This window comes from Boleophthalmus pectinirostris, unplaced genomic scaffold (assembly GCF_026225935.1).
Source record: "Boleophthalmus pectinirostris isolate CB_2022bp ecotype Guang Dong unplaced genomic scaffold, ASM2622593v1 HiC_scaffold_23, whole genome shotgun sequence".
Lineage (NCBI taxonomy): Eukaryota > Metazoa > Chordata > Actinopteri > Gobiiformes > Gobiidae > Boleophthalmus > Boleophthalmus pectinirostris.
In genome coordinates, this window is record NW_026571207.1 from 29,119,647 (window position 1) to 29,140,430 (window position 20,784).

At 37.0% G+C, this 20,784-nt stretch overlaps 1 protein-coding gene across 1 annotated transcript in view; it reads left to right on the top strand.

The window, feature by feature from the left end:
• tenm1 (teneurin transmembrane protein 1) overlaps window positions 1-20,784 on the top strand; it is a 514,380-nt gene that overhangs the window by 390,122 nt on the left and 103,474 nt on the right. The window contains 1 exon segment of the mRNA XM_055159441.1: window positions 5,868-6,100. Coding sequence (XP_055015416.1) covers window positions 5,868-6,100 — 233 coding nt within the window.

A 20,784-nucleotide genomic window follows, 5' to 3' on the forward strand; every position in this document is an offset into this window, starting at 1 on the left:
AAATACCTCCTTTCTATTCAATTAAGTTAGCGTCAGCCAAAGCAAACACGACAGAATCACACTAGAACCTGTGAAATGGAGGTGCAAAGATACAACCATAGAAAGCCTCCACCATTCCATATTTTAATTTCATTTGTGAGATATTAGTCAGGAGGTGGTTACAACAAAAGGAGGAGCAGAGAAGAGTCCTTGAGTTTAATTGGCAGGAAGACTGTGTCCAGACCTGAATGACACCCAATTTCACACTACAAAGTAACAGCTCAAATATGGGCCCATGCAAAGCTAAAGGTGTGAAGATGTGGAGCTGCTCTATTGAATTAAATGACAATATGAAGTGTGAGTCTAATGGACGGGAGATGTGCTTATTTAGTCTGTGTATAATTTACTATTTGGAAAACATTGTATCAGTAGTAGTAGTAGTAGTTTTTTTTTTTTTTTGTTATAGTAACTGCAGTTATAGTAGCACTATATCAGAAGCAAAAGTAGTAGCAGTAGCAGTAGTAGTAAACATAGTGGTAGCTATATGTGATGTAGTAGTAATTTACTTAAAAGGCCCATATTGTGCTGTCTTTATAATATTTCCTCATCAAAAACATACCCGGAGTTACATTTAGTTTCATTCAATGACGGTGAACACACAAACCCTGCATATTTAAGCAGTGGTCTTTTCTCAAACTAAAAAAAACACTCTGCTCCACCTTGTGATCATGTGATAATACAAGAAGCGCTCCACTGTGTTTTTAAACTCCATATACCTTCACTAGAATAATCTGGATAATTTCAGACCTGGATTTACCAATCTCTAGTGAAGTGAAAGGCAGCTGTGAACTTGAAAACTACCACTACATGACATCACGAGGTAGAACGGAGCATTTTGAGCTTAGAATAATTATAAAGGATTACCTAAACATGTTTGAATGAAACAAAACACACCTCCAGGTATGTTTTTGATGAGGTAACAAGATTATAACATGGATTATTGATAATAGCAAGTAGGATGGTTAAATTATAATATTTTGTTGCAGGCCACCTATTCTGTTCTTTTAATCAGAAAAGTAATTAGGTGATACAGTATATTTCAGTCTTCTACACTTGAGAAGTTAAAGTCTCAGAAATGGACTTGGATGAAATGATAACAACATAAGGTATGAGCCTAACGAACCAGTGCTGTGGTACATATGTCTCTTGTACACGGCCGCAATTACTGCAGTTGACACTCCTCCCACGCAGTACAGGATCCTCTGTCAAGAAGTGGCTAAGTGGAGATGCTTGCATTTCAATACAATGAGGAGAATGCATAAAGTCATGACCTACAGTTATGTGATCTATCAGCGAGTTAGTCTCGGCTTTTCTTTGAGCCCTAGACTTTGAACTATCAGGGCCACACATGATAAACTAGTCTCACAAGGCTAGTAATTGAATTCAATTGAAATATGCAGTAAAAAGATGAAAAAAAAAATAAGATTACCTTGTATATGATGCCAAATAAATGCATACAAAAATACATAAATAAATGGTATTATTATTAACAAACAAACTAAAAAAATGAATTTAAAAGATGAGATGATGAAAAAATAAGATTACCATATGACACTAAATAAATACACATATACCAAAGTACATGAACACATTTAAAAAGTAAAATAAAAAATGTAACTATGAGATGTTTAACATTGTGGCTGAGGGTCTGTCACTTGCTTGTTCAATTACAGGTGGTTTTATAGCTCAAAAATACCTAGAAAAACAGGCTGATACCTCTGACTGTGAGCGGGGTTGCCTCTCCACAGATCAGACCTGTAACTTGGTTTGGTTTGGTCTCCATAAAGATAGAAAGGTTTAATGCCATACTGTGAAACATTCCAGACAAAGCAATAACATCTCCATGAAGAAAAGCACAACTAACACAATTAACACATGAATAGTAAGACACAATGTTATTGTCCATTTAATCCCAAGATAAAAAGTCAAGTTGTTCTGACAATTTAGCTTCCAAATTTGGTGCATTATCATTGTTTATGTCATCTTTTGTTTGGAGGAATAAATTGGTACAAGGATGCATGTCAAAGAAAGTTTCTTCTATCCGCCACATTTTCTCTTTTCCAGACGAGAAGCTAAACTGAATTCAAATGAGGCACTTTATAGAGACGTGCTTTATACTTTTCAGATATAAATGTTAGCCTAATTTAACACTTTTGTTTTGTTTTGTTTTTTCTTTATCAAAAGTTACCAGTATTATCCAAATACAGTGTTATGTACATGGCCAATTAAGAAAAAAACATGCATATAGGTCTGCTTTATGAACCATATTAATAAGTGTGCAGTATAGTTCTGTCTGTAGTGTGTTACCGGAGCAACAGGAATTTAAATTAAGTGCAGCATACATTCTTTTTGACCAAATGTGGACTATGTTTCTATAGTGACAAAAGTGCAGGGTTAGTTGCTTAAGATGTGATTTATCATTATTATTTTTGCCTTAATTCAATCATAACTTCACTCTCACAGTATCAAAACACTGTAAGACATATACATATGTTCAACAAGAACATATTTTTTTAAATTTATAATATACCAAAGAACCATGTTTTGAATGTATGTTGAAAAAGAGATACCCTACATCAATGACTCAAAGTCTAAATGTCTGTAAGTACATACATACATACATACATACACAGTAAGTTTGTAAGTACATACATCCAGAGGAGAGGGTGGATGTAGGGGGTAGTTGAAAGCTCAGTGTCTTTGAAAAAGCTGATTCATTTGCTAAAGTCAGATCTTGCTTTGTTCTGTGTTGTATCTATGTTTGTGCTCCATACCATAGATAATGGTTGTGACCATTAAATAAAAATAAGAATCTCAGATGCAGGACTCAAACATGCATAGTTCTTGGATTCGGTGTAAGGGTTCACGGGTGGATAGCACTAAGATGAAAGTTCCTAAAATAAAACCTTTATGACAATATCCTTCAAAAAAAAAAAAAAAAGACCAAGAGATCGTATTTTAGCCAAAAATATGGCTTGAATAATTTGGCAATTAAATAATGAATGTTTTCCCAAAACCAAATATAAATTATATATATATATATATATATATATATATATAGTTAGTAAAACTATACAAATATAAATAACACAAATTATACCCCTAAATAAAATAATATCCCGTTTAAATTTAGCTAGAAACCACAATAGTTTCAAACACAGTTTAATTTAATTTTCTTCCTAATACCAATAACCCATTTTATTTTCAATTACACTTTACTCCCTTATACAGTAAGAATAAATGTATTCCCTTCCCCTTAGCTTATCCCTCGTTCAAGGACCAGTGCACCGTAGAGAACAATGGAGCTCAAGCGTGCGAAAAAGTCACGTAGCTTTTAACAAAGTTGGTGGGTCCTCTTACACACACTGTCAAGGTCACTCACAGGACCAGAGCTTTTAAATGACTCAAAACACAGTGCATGGTGGAGTGCACTGAAATACTGAGGTTCAGAAGGTTTTAAGTGCGATGCAATGGACCAGCAGATCCGCTAATAATATAAAATAATCTCATATTTTATATTGGAAATCATGTGGCACTTATTATTTATGCAAATAAACTTTAACTATTTTATTAATCGTGTGAGTAGAAGGATTAACACTAAACCATCTAGGGCTACACCTGCATCAATTGAAGTATAATTTTCAGTACACTTAGTGAGGCAACACTGTTATAGGATGATTAAAACTTATCAAAGTTGATATTGAAGACATATCAATATCCACGTATATTCAAAAACCTGTAGTCTGATATTGGCTCTTCTACATGACCTTTACCCATCCTGCTATTCTACCGTTCAACATAACAACACAGCAGCAGCCAAAACACACTGAATATAACTGGCCCATGTCTTCCTTCCATCTGCATCCATTTTACAAGCTGCTGTACACTTACCCATATTTCCCATGTTCCTAGAAACCTACATTTTGAACGCAACACAAAGCGAACATTCAAAACAGCTTTTACCCACGGCCCCAATCGCATCTCATGTCACAGATAGTGTACGAGTGTGCCCGGGTTTAGCATGCCTTCAATTATGCAGCTTCTACTGCAGCCAGTCTGTGCATACATATATACATAAGCTCTCTTATCTGGGCATGCCAAATTTATACTGACAAACACAAGACTACCACTATAAACCACACTGTCACAGAAACAGGCTTGTGGCATCTCTCTGAGCGTTGCAAGCCTCCAAAGACTGACAATAATGTGTATGTATATTACAGCAGAGCAGTCCGGGGCACATAAAAGGAAGAGAGATTGGCATAAGGAGGATTTTCTGAACAAATATAACGTGAAATACTGCACCAGTGAGCATGATATTAAATCAAGTTTATGATCTTTGTAAATTTCAATATTGTAGTTGTTACTGTGCTCTCCAAATTTAAAGGAGCAGTGCGTTACTATTTTTGATCGAGAATGTCATATCCTGTGGTTTCAAACTTTAACAGACAGTGATAGACAGTCATGACTAATCAACACAGCAAAGAAATAAATCTATGAAATCCAGACCAACAAATGTCTCCAAACCTAAACTATGAGCTGGATTAAAGGGCCCATATTGCACTATGTTCTGATCTTTGTAATGCTGTTTCCACACAGAAACCTCACATATTTTTTTCTTCTTCCTCAAACTGATAACACTCTGTTCCTTCATTCAGTAGAAGATTGACAGTTTCAGGGCTGAAACCATATGATTCTAGTGAAGGTATATGGAGTTTCAAAACACAGTCAAGCACTTAAGTTATAGTTATTTAATTGTATTATTTATTATAAGGTGGAAAGGAGTTTTTCATCTGAGAGAACAACTTAACTTTAATATATAGGATTTCTGTGTTAAATATGTGTGAATGAAACAAAACACAACTCCAAGTATGTACTGTATTTTTCGGACTATAAGTCGCTCCGGAGTATAAGGTGCACCAGCCCAAAAATGTGTAAAGAAGAAGAAAAAAACATATAAGTCGTACTTTTGGGGGGAAATTTATTTTATAAAATCAGAGACCAGGAACTAACATCTTGAAAGGCAAGTTATAGTAACAACAATAGAACAGAGAACAACAGACTGAATAGGCGTCTGGTATGTTTACGTAACATATGAACACTTATTCAGATAATTATAACATAAACAACATAACATAAGTTTATCAAACTCACGATCTCACTCCAAATCACTAAATCCATTGAATTCTTCATCCTCAGTGTCACTTCTGAGCAACTCGCAGACGCAAAACTCTGGAGGTAAACAGAGCGTCGCTTCCTCTTCTGCATAGCTGTCATCAGACTCAGCATCATTGTCAGAATTATTTCGGCCTTTCTGAATCCCAACAGGATGATTTCGGTTGTCATTGAAGTCCAGGCTTTGTTGATCCATCCATTGACTTCTAGGAAAGTCACATGGTGCAATTTCCCAGTTGCCATGAAGCTGTGTTCTCCATCCCCGCTTTCCACCAGTCCCTCAAAAATTTCTCGCTCACTCCACACTTTTCTGCTGCTCGATTACCGTTTTTGGCTGAATATTTCACTAATTGCAGCAGGACAGCGGCTTTTTTTCTGCAGGAAGCATGTACAGTAGGGCGCAAAGTGACAGTGGTACAGGAGTAGTAGTAGTAGCAGATACTGACACACAAGCCTAGAGTATCCTCTCATGCTTATAGTCTGAAAAATATGGTATGAGGAAACAGAAAATAGTCTAATATGGGCTCTTCAAACTGTGTTGTGAAGCTTCATCCCACAACTTGACAAACACATATTATATATGAAACATGAAACATGATTTACCATTAAATTATCCCAATGTCTCACTTGATGACTTGTTTTTTCTCCCTTAGCACCAGCCCGGCCCATAAGTACTACTTAGCCATGGACCCAATGGGAGAGGTGCTGTATGTATCTGATACCAGCAGTCGCAGAGTTTACCGCGTCAGGAACCTGGGGCAGCCCAAAGATCCATCCCGAAACCTGGAGGTGGTGGCTGGGACGGGCGAACAGTGTCTCCCGTTTGACCAGAGCCACTGCGGAGAGGGCAGGAAGGCAACGGAGGCGGCGCTCAACAACCCACGAGGTAAGAGCCGGCCATCCTTGTTTTTACTGCCGAGAGGAAAAAATATTGGTTGATACTTTGCAGCTGATGTAACAATCCCTGGGGGTGTGATGCTAACTGGAGGCACTGCATAACATTACAGTCACAAGCTAGTTAGCCAGCAGTTTGTCACTCTCATCTTTTTTTCTTGAAAATCAAACACAGATCACAGGCTCCTGAAATATGTGTTGTTTAGATCAATTTTGTGTTTTTTTCTTGAGTTTTTTTGAGTCTTCAAACTTTTTTTTCTTTATTTGCTAGTGTGTGGATTGTGTTGATGAACGTTCCACCAATAGTCATACATGTAGAACACCCCCAGCATGATGTCTTTGCAAAGTATCAACAGGCTGTAATGTCCAAGAGCTTATAAGGTGACAAAACTGTAAATAAAATGGCTTAGAGGAAACATTGGTTCAGTTACAAAAAGGTTGGCAGCTGAATTCCAATTCCTCTCAAGGCTCATTGATTGATTGTGTTCTTTAGCAAGACACTTTAATACAGCCTGTCTGAGGCTGGCTGCACACTGGTGGATATTTAGATAGATATGACTTCATGCTCCCAGAGGAGAACACAACAGACAAGTGACAAATAGTTTAGCCCAGTTTTAAGACTGATTTCCTCTGCTCTGCTTCTTGTGAGCAATTATTTGTCAAAGCGCTTTGCACAAGCCTTGGTGATTCTGCCTATTTGTTGGTCAAGTCTTTTCTGCTTTAAATCATTAAAATTAGGTGTTAAAATAGACTGGTATAACTTAAATTTAGACAAACTTTATTGATCCACAAGGGAAAATATTCGGCCACAGCAGCCCACACATCACAATATAATATAATAACAAAGAGCAACAATATAAATGGTAATAATAAGTAGCAAAAGATAGCAAGAGACAGGTGTGAAATAAGGCATACTTATATAAATGTAAATGTACAAGTCAAAATTTTAAAAAGTAGAAAGATAAGTAATAAAATATAAATCATCCATTTTATCTTGCATGGCCAGCCAAGACCATGCACTTTTATAAAACTTTACAGACATGTGAGTCTAGAAAGAATGTGTCTTCCTGATTTCTGATGATTTTTGTACTTTTTAGTATGTCAGCTATCGGCCTTAAATCTCCTGCAGAGGCCGATATTTAGTTTGGTTCAACCGGCTCCTTAAATATGTATGAACAATATATGTATGAATCTTAATTTAAACACTTTAGTCCAAAGATGGTACTGCAAAACAGCTCTATTATCCAGCTTGGTATTAAAACAAGGTTGTAGATGATTTTGTACTAAATTTAAATCTGCTCTATATATCATTCCAAAAATATCAGCAGACCTCATAGGCCATCGTTTTCTCTGGGTTCTAAACAATCAGCATCGCCATTGGCCATGAAAAAACCCATATCAGTCAGTCTCTACACCCTTGTTTGTGTCTTCCTCATTTGAGAGATACATACTACAAATTAGCGGCTGTAATTGGACTATTCCAAAGTTGAACTGCTGTCTTTTATGGTGGGGAGCTGAAGGAATAGCTCACTAGGCAACCTTTTGTCTGCTACTGTGGCATTTAAACAAACAGTAAAATGTGCCAAATCTAAAGAGATTTTAGAGTAGACAAAAAAATAAATAAATTGTTTTTCACTGATCAATATCCCATTCTGTTCTTTTGTTGCTGGTATCTTGAGCCATAAAGTTCCCCTGCTCCAGTCTGTACAGAATGAAACTGTCATGTGTCCCTCTATAATCCCTGTGTTTAATCAAAGATGTGAGACACACAGCTCACTTCATCTTCACGCTGAACTGACGAACCGGTCTTTGATGAAGAGTTCTTTAATTTTTCTTTCTTTTCACTTATTATTATTAGTATTATTATTATCTGATGGTCTTATTACATTACATTAGACTTCATTTATCTCAGTGCACTTGTATTCAGTGTAAATTACATCTGTGTCAAGTTAAGATCATCTCAAGAGGAGTGGCAATGATAAAATCTAATGAAGATGTTTTGCTGTTGAGATGTTTGTGACTAGTGGATCTTATGGGAACATGCTGCGCTTTTGCTTTTGCTTTTGCTTGTGTTTGCAGTTTTGTCCTTTAGGCTGTATTTGATGTCCTAATCTTTGTAATGTGTATATTTTTATATTGTTGTGTATTGCTTGTTTTTTCATGTTCCAAAAAAAAAAAAAAAGAAGGGGGTGTTTTTTACTTCCATGGCCTCAAGGGATGTACAAACTTCTTTTCAGCGAAGGCCACATTTGACATACAGTATTTTTGATTGAGTCACCACAATTATAATAAGGCTTGAAACATTTATGTTCATATTACATCAAAATGTATGTTATTCAAGTTAAGTTAAAGGTGCATTGTGTAACTTTTCTGGTGGAGGGTCAAATGGATCAAATGCTTTTCTCCATGGAGAATGGTATTAAGCCTTTCTATCCTGATGGAGACCAAACCAGACAGAGTTGCAGATCAGATCTGTGGAGAGGCGCCCCTGCTCACAGTCAGAATGCCTGTTTTTCTAAGTATTTTTGAGCTATAAAACCACCTGTAATTTAATAAATGTGATGTAGAGCTGTTTCATGTCATTATGTGAAACATTTCAGGCAGAGCAAGGTGATGGACCCTCCACCAGAAAAATGCACCTTTAAGTTAAGAGAGCTGAATTCTCAGTACTTGGCATAAAAATTAGTTAATGAGACAGCTATTTATCACTTTTGCACACTTAAAACACAATTATTTTTTGCTACTTCAAATGCAGGTTGTGGACATTAATTGCCTTCTGTAAAAATAACATTTTACTAAATATACCATAAAGTGAACAAACAATTCATGCAGATAAGGCAAATATCTTTCAGTTAAGATAGCTGCATTCTCCAAAATTATCAGTAAAAAGAACCTCTAGTACTTTTGGTCACTTGAGCCAATTCAGCAGGAAGCCCAGGCCAGTTTGGGCATGTCTGCTCTATGGGGTATTAACTTCTAACACATAACATATTTATAGCATCATATCATACCTTATATTGTGTTACGTTATATTATATAAAACTGCTATAATGTATTAACATGTTCTGTGTGGGAGCATGGACGGCGTGTGGGCTGATCACTGAACAGAATCTTACAGTTAACCATAAGGAGGGTTTTAATAGGGTTCAGAAAAGGTTACAAGATTACTCAGACATGCAGGGATGACATCTAAAACCTCTTCTATGTTGTAACGTAAGATGAAGCTCTAGAAAGTCCATTTTTGATTGAGATCCTCATTTTAAGCCTGTTAATTCATATTTTGTATAACAGACAAAACAACATGCGCTTCACAGAGCTTCAGTGCAATATGTATGTTAAGATTATTGATGCAAGGTAGCATTTTTAATATGAGACAATAATGAACAAAAATACAAGTATAAATAAAAATGCCTAGTGGGAGGAGTAATGGCTGGAGTTGCTTGTTATCAACTAAAATTGTACTTTTCAGACACTATACTTTTATTTTTTTATAGTAATATCTTTTACAGTACAACAGTTCTTTCAGATATGATTTTGTTTTTTAAATCTTTCACATTATGTGTTGTCCATCCAATACATTGGCCTGTGCTTATTCATTTTACTTGAGTAATTTGGACATTTCTTTGTACTCTGTAATTCTTTTCGAGTAATCATCTATATCTAGTACTAATTCCTACAAGGGAAATCTCAGTATGTTTTATACTGAAAACAAGTGAACACAGTGTTACTACTACACACACAAATATGTCAGGATTCACCAACTGTGTTTATTCATGGAGAAGAAGCCTCGTATTTCTTGTATTCATTTCAAGTGTAATCTGTCATAGGGTTAAAGAGGGAGACGTGTTATGTCCTAATTAAATATTCCACAGTTTGGCATAAAAATGAGTTAATGAGACACCTATTTATCACTTTTGCACATTTAAAACACAATTATTTTTTGTTACTTCAAATGCAGGTGGTGGACAGGAATTGCATTCTGCAAAAATAACTTTCTACTAAATATACCACATAGTGAACAAACTTGAATTTGAAAACAAAATGAATGCAGATAAGGTAATTCTCCTTTTCCATAATTAATGAAATAAATAAATAAAAATGGAAATTAACAATTAACAAGTTCCAGTGTTGAGAAAGTAACTAAATACAGACTGATTTCTGGCTCATTCAGGGTGTGTTCACTCTTGTGCATGTAACAAAAAATTTACATCAAAATTAGGCTTAAATTTTGACATAATTCTGAACTATTTCTGAACTAGATCAGGACTAAACCCGGACTAGAATGGGACCAAACCTAGTCCATTTGGACCTGGTTGTATTCAGAATAACACAAATATCCCAAAATCAAAATAATATATTGATCACAAATTCTCGACCTCAAACTGCCCAGTACTCTTGAGAAAAATGTAAAAAATACTGCACTTGGTGGTTTTCCAATCAGTTATACATAAATGCAGAACAAATTGTTCAAAAATTCAAGAAGCAATGTTTATTTGACATGTTTCTACACTATAATCTAATGCAACTCGCTGTGACCCTTTCTAAAAATTCAGAACACAGTACTCTGATTGGACCATATAGTGTTACAAATAGACCTGTTGTGATAAATACTACATCAACTTAACATGAATCGTCTGTACCATTTCATTGGGGAGATTTTTGCCATTTTTATGTAATGCAAAAAATGAGCTGTAGAGAGTAGAATAACTAACTTTTATGGCTAATTATGTTTAATTCTGCTGTTTATTTGTTGTAGCTCAGGCCCTTTAATGATACTGTCTATTTAAAAAGTTGATTTAGTGGGATTATCCTCCTTTGTGTCACTTGAATAAGGTAGTTTCAATATTATCATTTATCACAGTATTTCTCTATGGCGTTATATTGTGCTTCAAAATTTGTTATGATGACAGGCCTAGTTACAAAATAGATTTGAATGCAAGTATTCAGTATTCTGTAACTGAACACACTTGTAAAATATCCTTGCCATCACTGCATATTTTCAAATTCAAATGAAACACACTTAATTGTAGCGCACTATTGACTGTTGTGACTAATGTTTTGACGTTTTGAGTGAAAATAATGTTGAATTTGCTCAGATCTCCTGCTGTTTGTAAGAATCACATACAGACATCACTCTAGCCTGGAGAGATTGATGGACTCATGCTGTTCGGTACTATTTGTTGACCTTATAATCATAATTTTTTCACAAATTGATTTTAAACAGACACATTGCATTAGAGCTAATTAGACATATGTCACTCAAATCCACAATTAAAGGAATAACTGTGTGTATCCTATTAACACACGCAACAATGATCATAGAATGGCATCTGTTTTGTTTAAAGGTGCGTCATGTTCCTTTTCTGGTCCACCACCTGCTTGTTTCCATGGAGGTGTTAGCATTTTGTTTGGAATATTCTATGGCAAAAGAGCAATAAAAACATCTGAAAGTGAAGAATTTGAATTTATTTGTTTGGATGATAAGCCCCTTGAGATGTGTCACCATCTCGTTTTCAAGGGGGTCCTCAAGAAATTAAGGCCCCGTCCACACTAGTACATATTTGAGTCGTGTTCGTCCACACTAATCTGATTGAAAAAGGCTCCAGAGACGGAATGATCTGGTGCCGCCACATCCCACGAATTCATCTGAGTACAGATCTGATCTGGCACTGTGATCCGGCAACGCTGATACGCTGATGTAGGTCTATGCACCGCCAAAATGCTAAGAGGCTAGAATATATGTCCATTCATATATACGGTCTATGTTTATAACCTGCAGACGTATAATCTCTGAAAAGTTTAACATGAACCATCTCCAACGTGATAGAAGCACAGAACAGACTCACCATCAGCAGAACACCCCTCTGTCACAGAAAGAAGAACACATATAATCCACTGAGTTGTGTCCTTTAGTCCGACAGAAGCTGAACCGCCTCAACGCACAATAGTGAGCTGTTTTTTGAGCGCTTAGTTTATGCAAATTAGCCATGTGGTTTTAAGTTTTGATTCTGTAAAACGTAAACAAATATGCTCAAAGCTGTGTGGATAGGAAAGGATTGCGGACACAGAAATGACGTGTCTGGAGGGAAATTGTTTCCGATACTGTGATACGCGGATTCGTTTCAGTGTAAACGTGGTGTAAAGAAACAATTGTTAGACCATACAAAGACAAAATTCCAGACAAAGCAATAACATGCATAACAGGCAGAGTCCTGCACCCGGTCAGGTACCAACGGGTACCATTTATCATGTTGTTATCTCCTCAGAAACATACCTGGAAATGTGTTTTGTTTTATGTTTGAGTAATCTTTGTTTATTAGTCTGTTCTCATCTCCAAAACTCAAAATGCTCCTTTCCACCTTGTGATGTCAAAAAGTTTTCAAGTTAACAGCTACTTTTTACCTTTTTATTCAGTACAGATTGTCAATTCCAGCGCTGAATTACCACATGACATCACAAGGTGAAAAAGAGTGTTTTCTGTTTGAGAGAAGAGCTCAGCCTATATATGCAGAGTTTGTGTATTAAACCTGTGTGAATGTTACAAAACACAACTCCAGCTATGTTTTTGATAAGTAAACAACATTATAACATATATCAGAAAACAGTGTAATATGCACCCTTTAAAATATGACATTACAATTATATATTTATTCTGGTCACTCACCTTAGCAGTAAAGTAAATGATTTGAAAACAACATGGAAGCCAAGCTGTGACTATTATATGTAATCACGTCTTGACTCATACAAAGAGCGGACCACCTGCACCTCTCTGCAACAAATATGAAAACAGCGTGTTATGTGATTGCGGTGCAGCGAAGAATACACTGTGCTCTTGTTCATTTCAGATGGAGCTTAGGCACCACCAGGCCAAGTTACAGTTCAGATCTGTGGAGAAGAATACCCACTCTAAGTTCAAATGCATGCTTTTTAAGGTATTACTAAACAATAAACCACTGATAATTAAACCCATAAAGATAAGATAAATGACTTACCATAATGCCATACATTAGTGCTAAATAGATTGTGTTCATATTCACTTCAGGGCCTATAAAACTCTATGGGAGATTTATTGTTTTTTGCATGAAATATCTAAGCTTATGATCCACAAATGCTGAACCGTATCATTATTTGTTACGGACTAGCGTCACAAACATGCCATATTAATCAAAGTGTTATGTTATTTCAACTGACAACAATCACGTCTTTGGGGTTGAATAATGACACCACTTTCTGAAGCTGTTGTCAACTAATTATTTAGCTTTTGTTTATTTCTGCTGACAGAAAAGATGTTGAACTTTGTGACAATTTATGTTTCACGTGAATAGGCCGAGTATTATAATGTTAGCTCATCAAAAACATACCTGGAGTTGTGTTTTGTTTTATTCACACATGTTTGAGTAACCCTTAATTTTTAGTCTGTCTACATCTCCAAAGCTCACAATGCTCTGTTCCACTTTGTGATGTCATGAAGCGGTAGTTTTCAAGTTAACAACTACCTTTTACCTTTGTTTAGTAGAGATTGGCAATTACAGGTCTGAAATTATTTACATGATTCTAGTGAAGGTGTATGGAGTGTAAAAACACAGTTGAGCACTTCCTGTATTACCACATGACAACATAAGGTGGAACAGATTATTTTATTATTATTTTTTTTTTCTGTTTGAGAGAAGAGCTCAGCCTAAATATGCAGAGTGAATGAAACACAACCTGAGGTATGTGATGAGGAAACAACATTATAACATAAAGCAGTTCAGAAAATATCCTAATATGGGCCTTTAATATTAAAATGTCAACTTCATCTGACTTACATTTGAATATAAACCCAGATTAACCAGGCTTTGCAATTAGAAAAAGCATGTACATTCATAGCAAAATGGATGGAGTGTATTCAAATCCTGTAAGATCAGGCAGAGTGAGTCATGTTTGGGAGCTGACAATAACAGCTTGATTAAAATGGCCGCTGTGGATTATGAGAGAAGATGTCATGACTAGGTGCTGAAGTTAACCCAAATACATTTCATTTTAGATCCACAAAGCCTGTACATCCTGCTCAAGCTTCTTAGAGGAGCATACACTTAGACAGTAATCCAGACACGATACTGTGAAATGGTTAATCTCAAAACTCTCATGTTATAGTCAGCGGAATGTACCACTTTAGACTGGAGGGGTTTTAGCTATGCAGTCTTCTATTGTTTAAGATATCCTGGTTTAATTTATAGAAATGAATACAGAGGAATGCACCAGTTTACATCAAAAAAGGATTTTACATTAAACTTTATTTTGTAGATTTTAAGGTGTTGTTTGATAGAAAAAAGTGCTTGTTGGAAAAGAAATTAATGTATACCAGATAAACTCATAGCCTTAAGCACTGTCACTGCCATAATTGTAAGAACTATTCCAAATTCTTACTGAAATAAAAAGGATTCTAATGGATTTAAATGTGCAAAAATGTGCAAAAAATGTGCAAAAAATTGTGAGCTTTTAGTGGTGTTATAATGTGGTTATCTCATCATAAACATATCTGTAGTTGTGTTTATTTTATTCACACATGTTTGAGTAACTCTTTCTTATTAGTCTGTCTGCATCTCCAAAAACGCTCTCTTCCACCTTGTGATGTCATGCTGTAGTTTGCAATTTAACTGTAACTATAACCTTTAGTTTGGAAGAGATTGGCAATTCTCGGTCTGAAATTATCCAAATGATTCTGTTGAAGGTGTACAGAGTATAAAAACACAGTGGAACACTTCCTGTATTACCACATGATGACATCATAACAAGGTGGAATGGAGTGTTTTCTGTTTGAGAGAAGAACTCAGCCTAGATATGCAGGGTTTGTGTGTTATGTGTGAATGAAACAAAACACTATTCCAGGTATGTTTTGTGAGGAAGCAACACTATAGCATAGATCAGAAATAGTAGTAATAGTGTAATATGAACCATTTTCTCTATTGCCACAGCTCTTAATGTACAACTGATCATGAGATTGTGTGTTTGTATATTAAATCATAGTTAGAGCTCTTTTTGTGTGTATATTTAAATCATATAGCATCATGAGGGCTGATAATGACAGTCCTACATCAGTGCAGTGGTGCAGGTGCAGTCAGGAGGTTGTGTTTTGACAGGTAAATTCTCTGTCATTATCTGCACTAAGGGGTATATTTACTTGGCATTTTCACACGTGCTAAATGCACTGGACACGGTAAAAAGCTATGATTTAGAAAAAAAAAGAGTGTCGGTCTCAAATGGCCAAACTGTGCAAACCAAGCCCCTTCGTTAGTGCACCTTTTCTCCCGCTAATTCAGCTCTGCTATAATGTGTCCCAGACTGGGCATTTTCTGCAGCTCTACAGGCTACATAAACATTTAGCCTGGGTTTCCATACACATCTCTCATGCGCGAGCATCAGCTGTTGGTGACATGCACGAGGCTTGTGTGCCTGTATGTCTATATCTACAATAAGCACAGTGTAAAAAATGGAAATTTAATATGGTTTTAATTGTATTAGGCTAAATGGTTAAAGAAATTGTACGGATATAAGGAACATATCAGTGAGCAAAGTTATCATATAATGTAGGCTGCACACAGTTTGCATGCGTAATTTAGCGTGTGCTTAGTAAATATACCCCTAAATGTTAAAATCAATCTCCGATAGCTATAATATTAGATTAGGTGTTTGTGAGTTACAGTAGTATCACAAAAGCAGTTTATCACTTTGTATTGAACAGTATTACTGCTGTAGTAGATTCTAAGGAGTTATACATACGTCACTGAATCCTTGGTAATTTTGCTTTCTACATTTGAATATTACTTGTCTTTTTTAATACATTTGAAGCTAACGGTGTGTCAAAATGTAGTTTGCATTTTGGTTTGCCGTCTCCTTGTCTTTATCAAGATGTTCCACAATATGACATTAAAAGGACAGTCTGGAATTTTGGACATAGGACCTCATTTCCTAGTGAGCCAAAGTGTTAGAGACGTGTGGAGACACTATTTTAAATATTCCACCCCGTCCTTGTATTTGCAGAGGTCGCTGGTTCTAGGCTAGTGCATGTCAATGGCCATAGTTATCCTGCCACTAAAAACAGTCTTACCCACTTCACAAAACACCCGAAGTAAATCTATTATTACACCAGGTTGTTTATGTGAATGTCTGTGTTGATAGAATAATGTTTAAAATAAAACTAACCTTACATCACTTGAATCGTCGCATGTTGAGGAACTATTTTCTCAGCAGCAGCAAACATTTACTTTGCCTGTAGGATAGGTGCTGGGTGATATCAGTCCGCCGCTGCCAAGCTTTCTATCAGGAAGTATAACTCACTGCTGCTGGACTGGATGGAATATTTAAAAAAGTGTCTTCACACGTCTCAAACACTCTGGCTCACTAGGAAATGAGGTCCTATGTCCAAAATTCTGGAGTGTCCATTCAAGCTTCTCTATCTCCATAAATACAGGTACATGACAAATCCGTGTATCATTCGTTCATTCGTTTTTCAATATAAAACCAAAAATAAGAAAACGAAAAAACAACAGTTTTCTTCGTTATTTGTCTCCAAAACCAAAATGAAAAAACAGATAACGATTTGTTTTTTCAGTTTTCGATTTTGTGTTTAAATGAAAAATGGAAAAAACGGATAACGGCCGTTTCCCGTTTACGTGACTTCCGTGACTGCGATGCCGGACTTTTGCACCGCATACGGACTGAATCAGGACTGATCCAGGTCCGAGACCAGACCGGGACCAGAGCGGGACTGAGACCGGGACCAGACCATTACCAGAGCGGGACCAGGGCGGACTCCGAGCTTTGACTCCGAGCCTCCGGTCTGGTCCCCGGTCTTCCTCTGGTCCTGGTCCTTGACTCCTCTCCGGTCTCAGTCTCAGGCCCGCTCTGGTCCCGGTCTGGTCCCAGTCTCAGTAGCGCTTTGGTCCCGGTCTGGTCCCGGACCTGGTCCATTTGAACCAAAAGCTCTTAGTTCGATTCATTTTCATTGGTGTGAATGCGTCAGTCGGAGGCTTTGCACCACCTCGGAACCAGCCGCGGTTCTTGAGCGCGGAGGACCAGAGCAGCTCTGTCCCGGTCTCAGTCCCGCTCTGGTCTCGGTCTGGTCTCGGACCTGGATCAGTCCTGATTCAGTCCGTATGCGGTGCAAAAGTCCGGCATCACAGTCACAGAAGTCACGTAAACGGGAAACAGCCGTTATCCGTTTTTTCCATTCTTCATTTAAACACAAAATCGAAAACTGAAAAAATTGTTATCCGTTTTTTTCATTTTGGTTTTGGAGACAAATAGCGAAGAAAACTGTTGTTTTTTCATTTTCTTATTTTTGGTTTTATATTGAAAAACGAATGAACGAATGATACACGGATTATGACACCACCAGTTCTGTGGAGAGGCAAGCTCAAAGTTCAAAGATATGTTTTCCTGAGCAATAAATAAAAAAATAAAAAGTGACAGATCATTCACCAGAAAAGTTACACAATGCACCTTTAAATTTGTCATCGAACCACCATGTGTACACCCATATATAAAGAGTAAGAAAATGAAGTCTGATATTTTATAGTATTAATGGCTGTGGTGCAGTGAAATCATTTAGCCTTATGCTACCATGGGAACAGTTCTATCCATCACTGATATTAGCATTGTGTCCAGTAGGCTTTATTGTATTTTAATTTAGGCTGGTGCCCTTTCTAATGCTCTTGCTGACTGTTCCATCCACTATCTAATGTAAAAAAAAAAACTATTTGCGATCCATGTAACTAAATGCAATGTATTACAGAGGCAAATTCTGCAAAACAATGTTGCTTGTGCAGGTAGCTTCCCCCAGGCTTAGACACAGAGGTCAGAATAACAGATAGTTGTTGCTACTTTTCACTGGGCATCTTGGCCATTATAGCACTGATGTCTTGTATTTTGGGAAAGCCATAATAGAACTAGATTGGGCCTATGGGGGCTGTATTAGGGGCTAAAGCATGCAAAAGGAGGAAGAATATGTGGACTGGAATCACCAATCACATCCATACACCTGGACCTCTCGTAGTCCCCAAGCTGCAGCAGGGCTTTCTCCGTGTGAGGGGAATGTCACTGACAATCTACCCCAGGATCGGTGCTCCTCTGTCAGTCTGTCACACTTCGCTGCTCCCTGTGATGCCCGCTGACATGGAGGGCAGGGAGACAGCCGATACATAAGCAAATATAGTGTCTCCATACACTAGCTCCTGTTCCACATGTGAAACCTCAAATGTCAGTCAGGAGTTCGAGATAAGGTTTGTTGGAGTCTTTGCCTTATCTGTATTGACTGATATTAAATGTTTTGTAATGGCTTAAAGGTGCACTATGTAACTTTCCTGGTGATGTGTTTGTGACCTGCTTGTCTCCATGGAGATGATATTGCTTTGCCTGGAATCTTTCACAGTATGGCATTAGACTCCTCCTCTGTTGATGTAGAGAAGTTTTCAACTGTGGACAGTGTTTTTGCAATCTTCTATCTTGCATTTATTCAATTTCAAGCTCAAACTGCCATGAAAACCATGCATTACTGTGAGTGGGCTTGCCTTTCTAAAGATCTGATCTAACTTGGCATGATGGCTTTCACTGCCTTGTTTCCATGGAGATGTTAAATCCCATACTGTGGATCCCATAATGTTACTATACTACTACAATATGTATTTTGTTACCATCTAATGGATTAAAGTATGATTGTATTGTATTGACTTTAAACTCCATCTCTTACCTTCCTATTAATGTCTAAAAATCAGATTAAGTTTGTGTAGCATGGTTTTCTGTATTCGTATTATAGTCACTTGTAAATTAGCTTATTTGGCAGCATATATATCGACTCAGCCTCTTTCATCCAAATAATGAAACCAATTTAGAGTCTTTGAGCGTACTCCATCTCATTTTGCCATTTAAATCTATACCACTATAGTGAGACAGCCTGTCGATACCGAAGGGGACCAGTATGTAGGTCAGATATGTATCCCCAACCCTCACATGTCGTTGCTTTTTAAATACACAGTTGATTTACATAAGAAATCATAACTTTGATTACATTCCTCTAACTTAAGGTCCACAGTGATAAAAGGGACATTTTAAAAAGGCGTCAAGGAAAGAGATAAGAGAAAAACAAGATTGGAGATGATTGTAGCTCAAGCGTGACACATGATCTGAAGAATATTCAAGTTATAGAGCGTATAGATGGCCCTTTGTGCCCCCTGTTTAACAAGCTGTATCCCTGACTTTAACAGTAATCGAATATGGAGTCCCCAGACAGGCCCTGCTCACTTATATTCAGGTGCATTTGATACTCTTTGACTTGTTCCACTTCACACTGCACTGGGGCCATTGTGCTAACTCTAACCAGCTCCATAGAGGCTCAGGAGACCTCCGCTCACCCCCTTGGATCCTGTCATCCATCTGCCACCTCCGCCTCCTCCTCCCCCTCTCCAATGCTAATGACTGCCAGACTTCACACAGAAATATCCATCCATTTTTTTTTTCTTGAAGTTGTGGGACTGTGGTTTCCTTGCATTGATCTTGCCTTGTGTCCTCGTCCGGGCTCCTCGCTTCGAATTAGTGTCCTCCATCTTTTTTGTAGTTCCTTGATCTCATTTTCCTATCTTAGACTCATTGATGAATAATTTGTGCTGTTCTTAATGCTTTTTATGGCACTATGTAATCAATGATTTTGATTTTACCAACAATGGCAACCATGATACCGCTGTTTCCCCCTACTGGGCGGACTGTTGGTGCAGATCATACATATAAATGGGCATAGCTAACCTGCTTCCAAAGAGGAAGTGAGATGGGGGAGCTTCTGACAGTTGTCACCCCTCTCTCTCTAACTGCTGCAGTGAGCATCGACATTTCCTTCTGAAAACGACTATTGGACCTACTCTACATGATCCTGGTGCTTTTATTTAGCTATTTGTTTTGTAAATAAATTTTTATTCCTAATTGATAGTTTTATATTATAGAATGTGTTATTCTCAGTTGGGGGTTAAGAGCCAGATTTTCCTATTGATTGCATTGTATTTGTCGTGAAACTAACCAAAAGGTAAAATTACAAATGTTAAACCTGATCATTTATATTACTGACTAGACCCATGAGCTCACTATATTACAACAACAACAACAAAAAAGTGCATTTTAACAATTCTAATTTTAGCTGCCTCCCTGTTTCTATTAAATCTAATTGGCCTATTGAATGTTACGATGTCAGCTGAAACCCAGTAATATGGACCTGGCTCCAGATTTGCTCCTATAACTGCTAGCTTCATGAGAATCATTTGACTGGAGCTGAACGCTATGAGTGACGTCACACTCCCATAGTCCACTTCTTTATATAGTCTATTATGCAGATTATCGTGCAGTGATGTTTCCTTCAGTCTGCCCTCAAGCACCTATGATCATGGAGAGTAGGAATGTAATGATATGCATTCAGTATTTATTCCGATATTTTGTGGAGGCTTTCAAAATTGTGAATTGTGTAATTTTCCTTTTAAAAATTTTGAAAAGTCTTTTGTAGAGATATAATATGAAGAATTTAAATTTTTTAAATACTTAATAACAGATATATGTGTAACCTGCACTGACAACACCGAAGAACCATGAACTATGTGGTTCGCTCTGTTTTCACTATGACAAGGCAAGACAAGTTTATCTATACAGTATACAGTA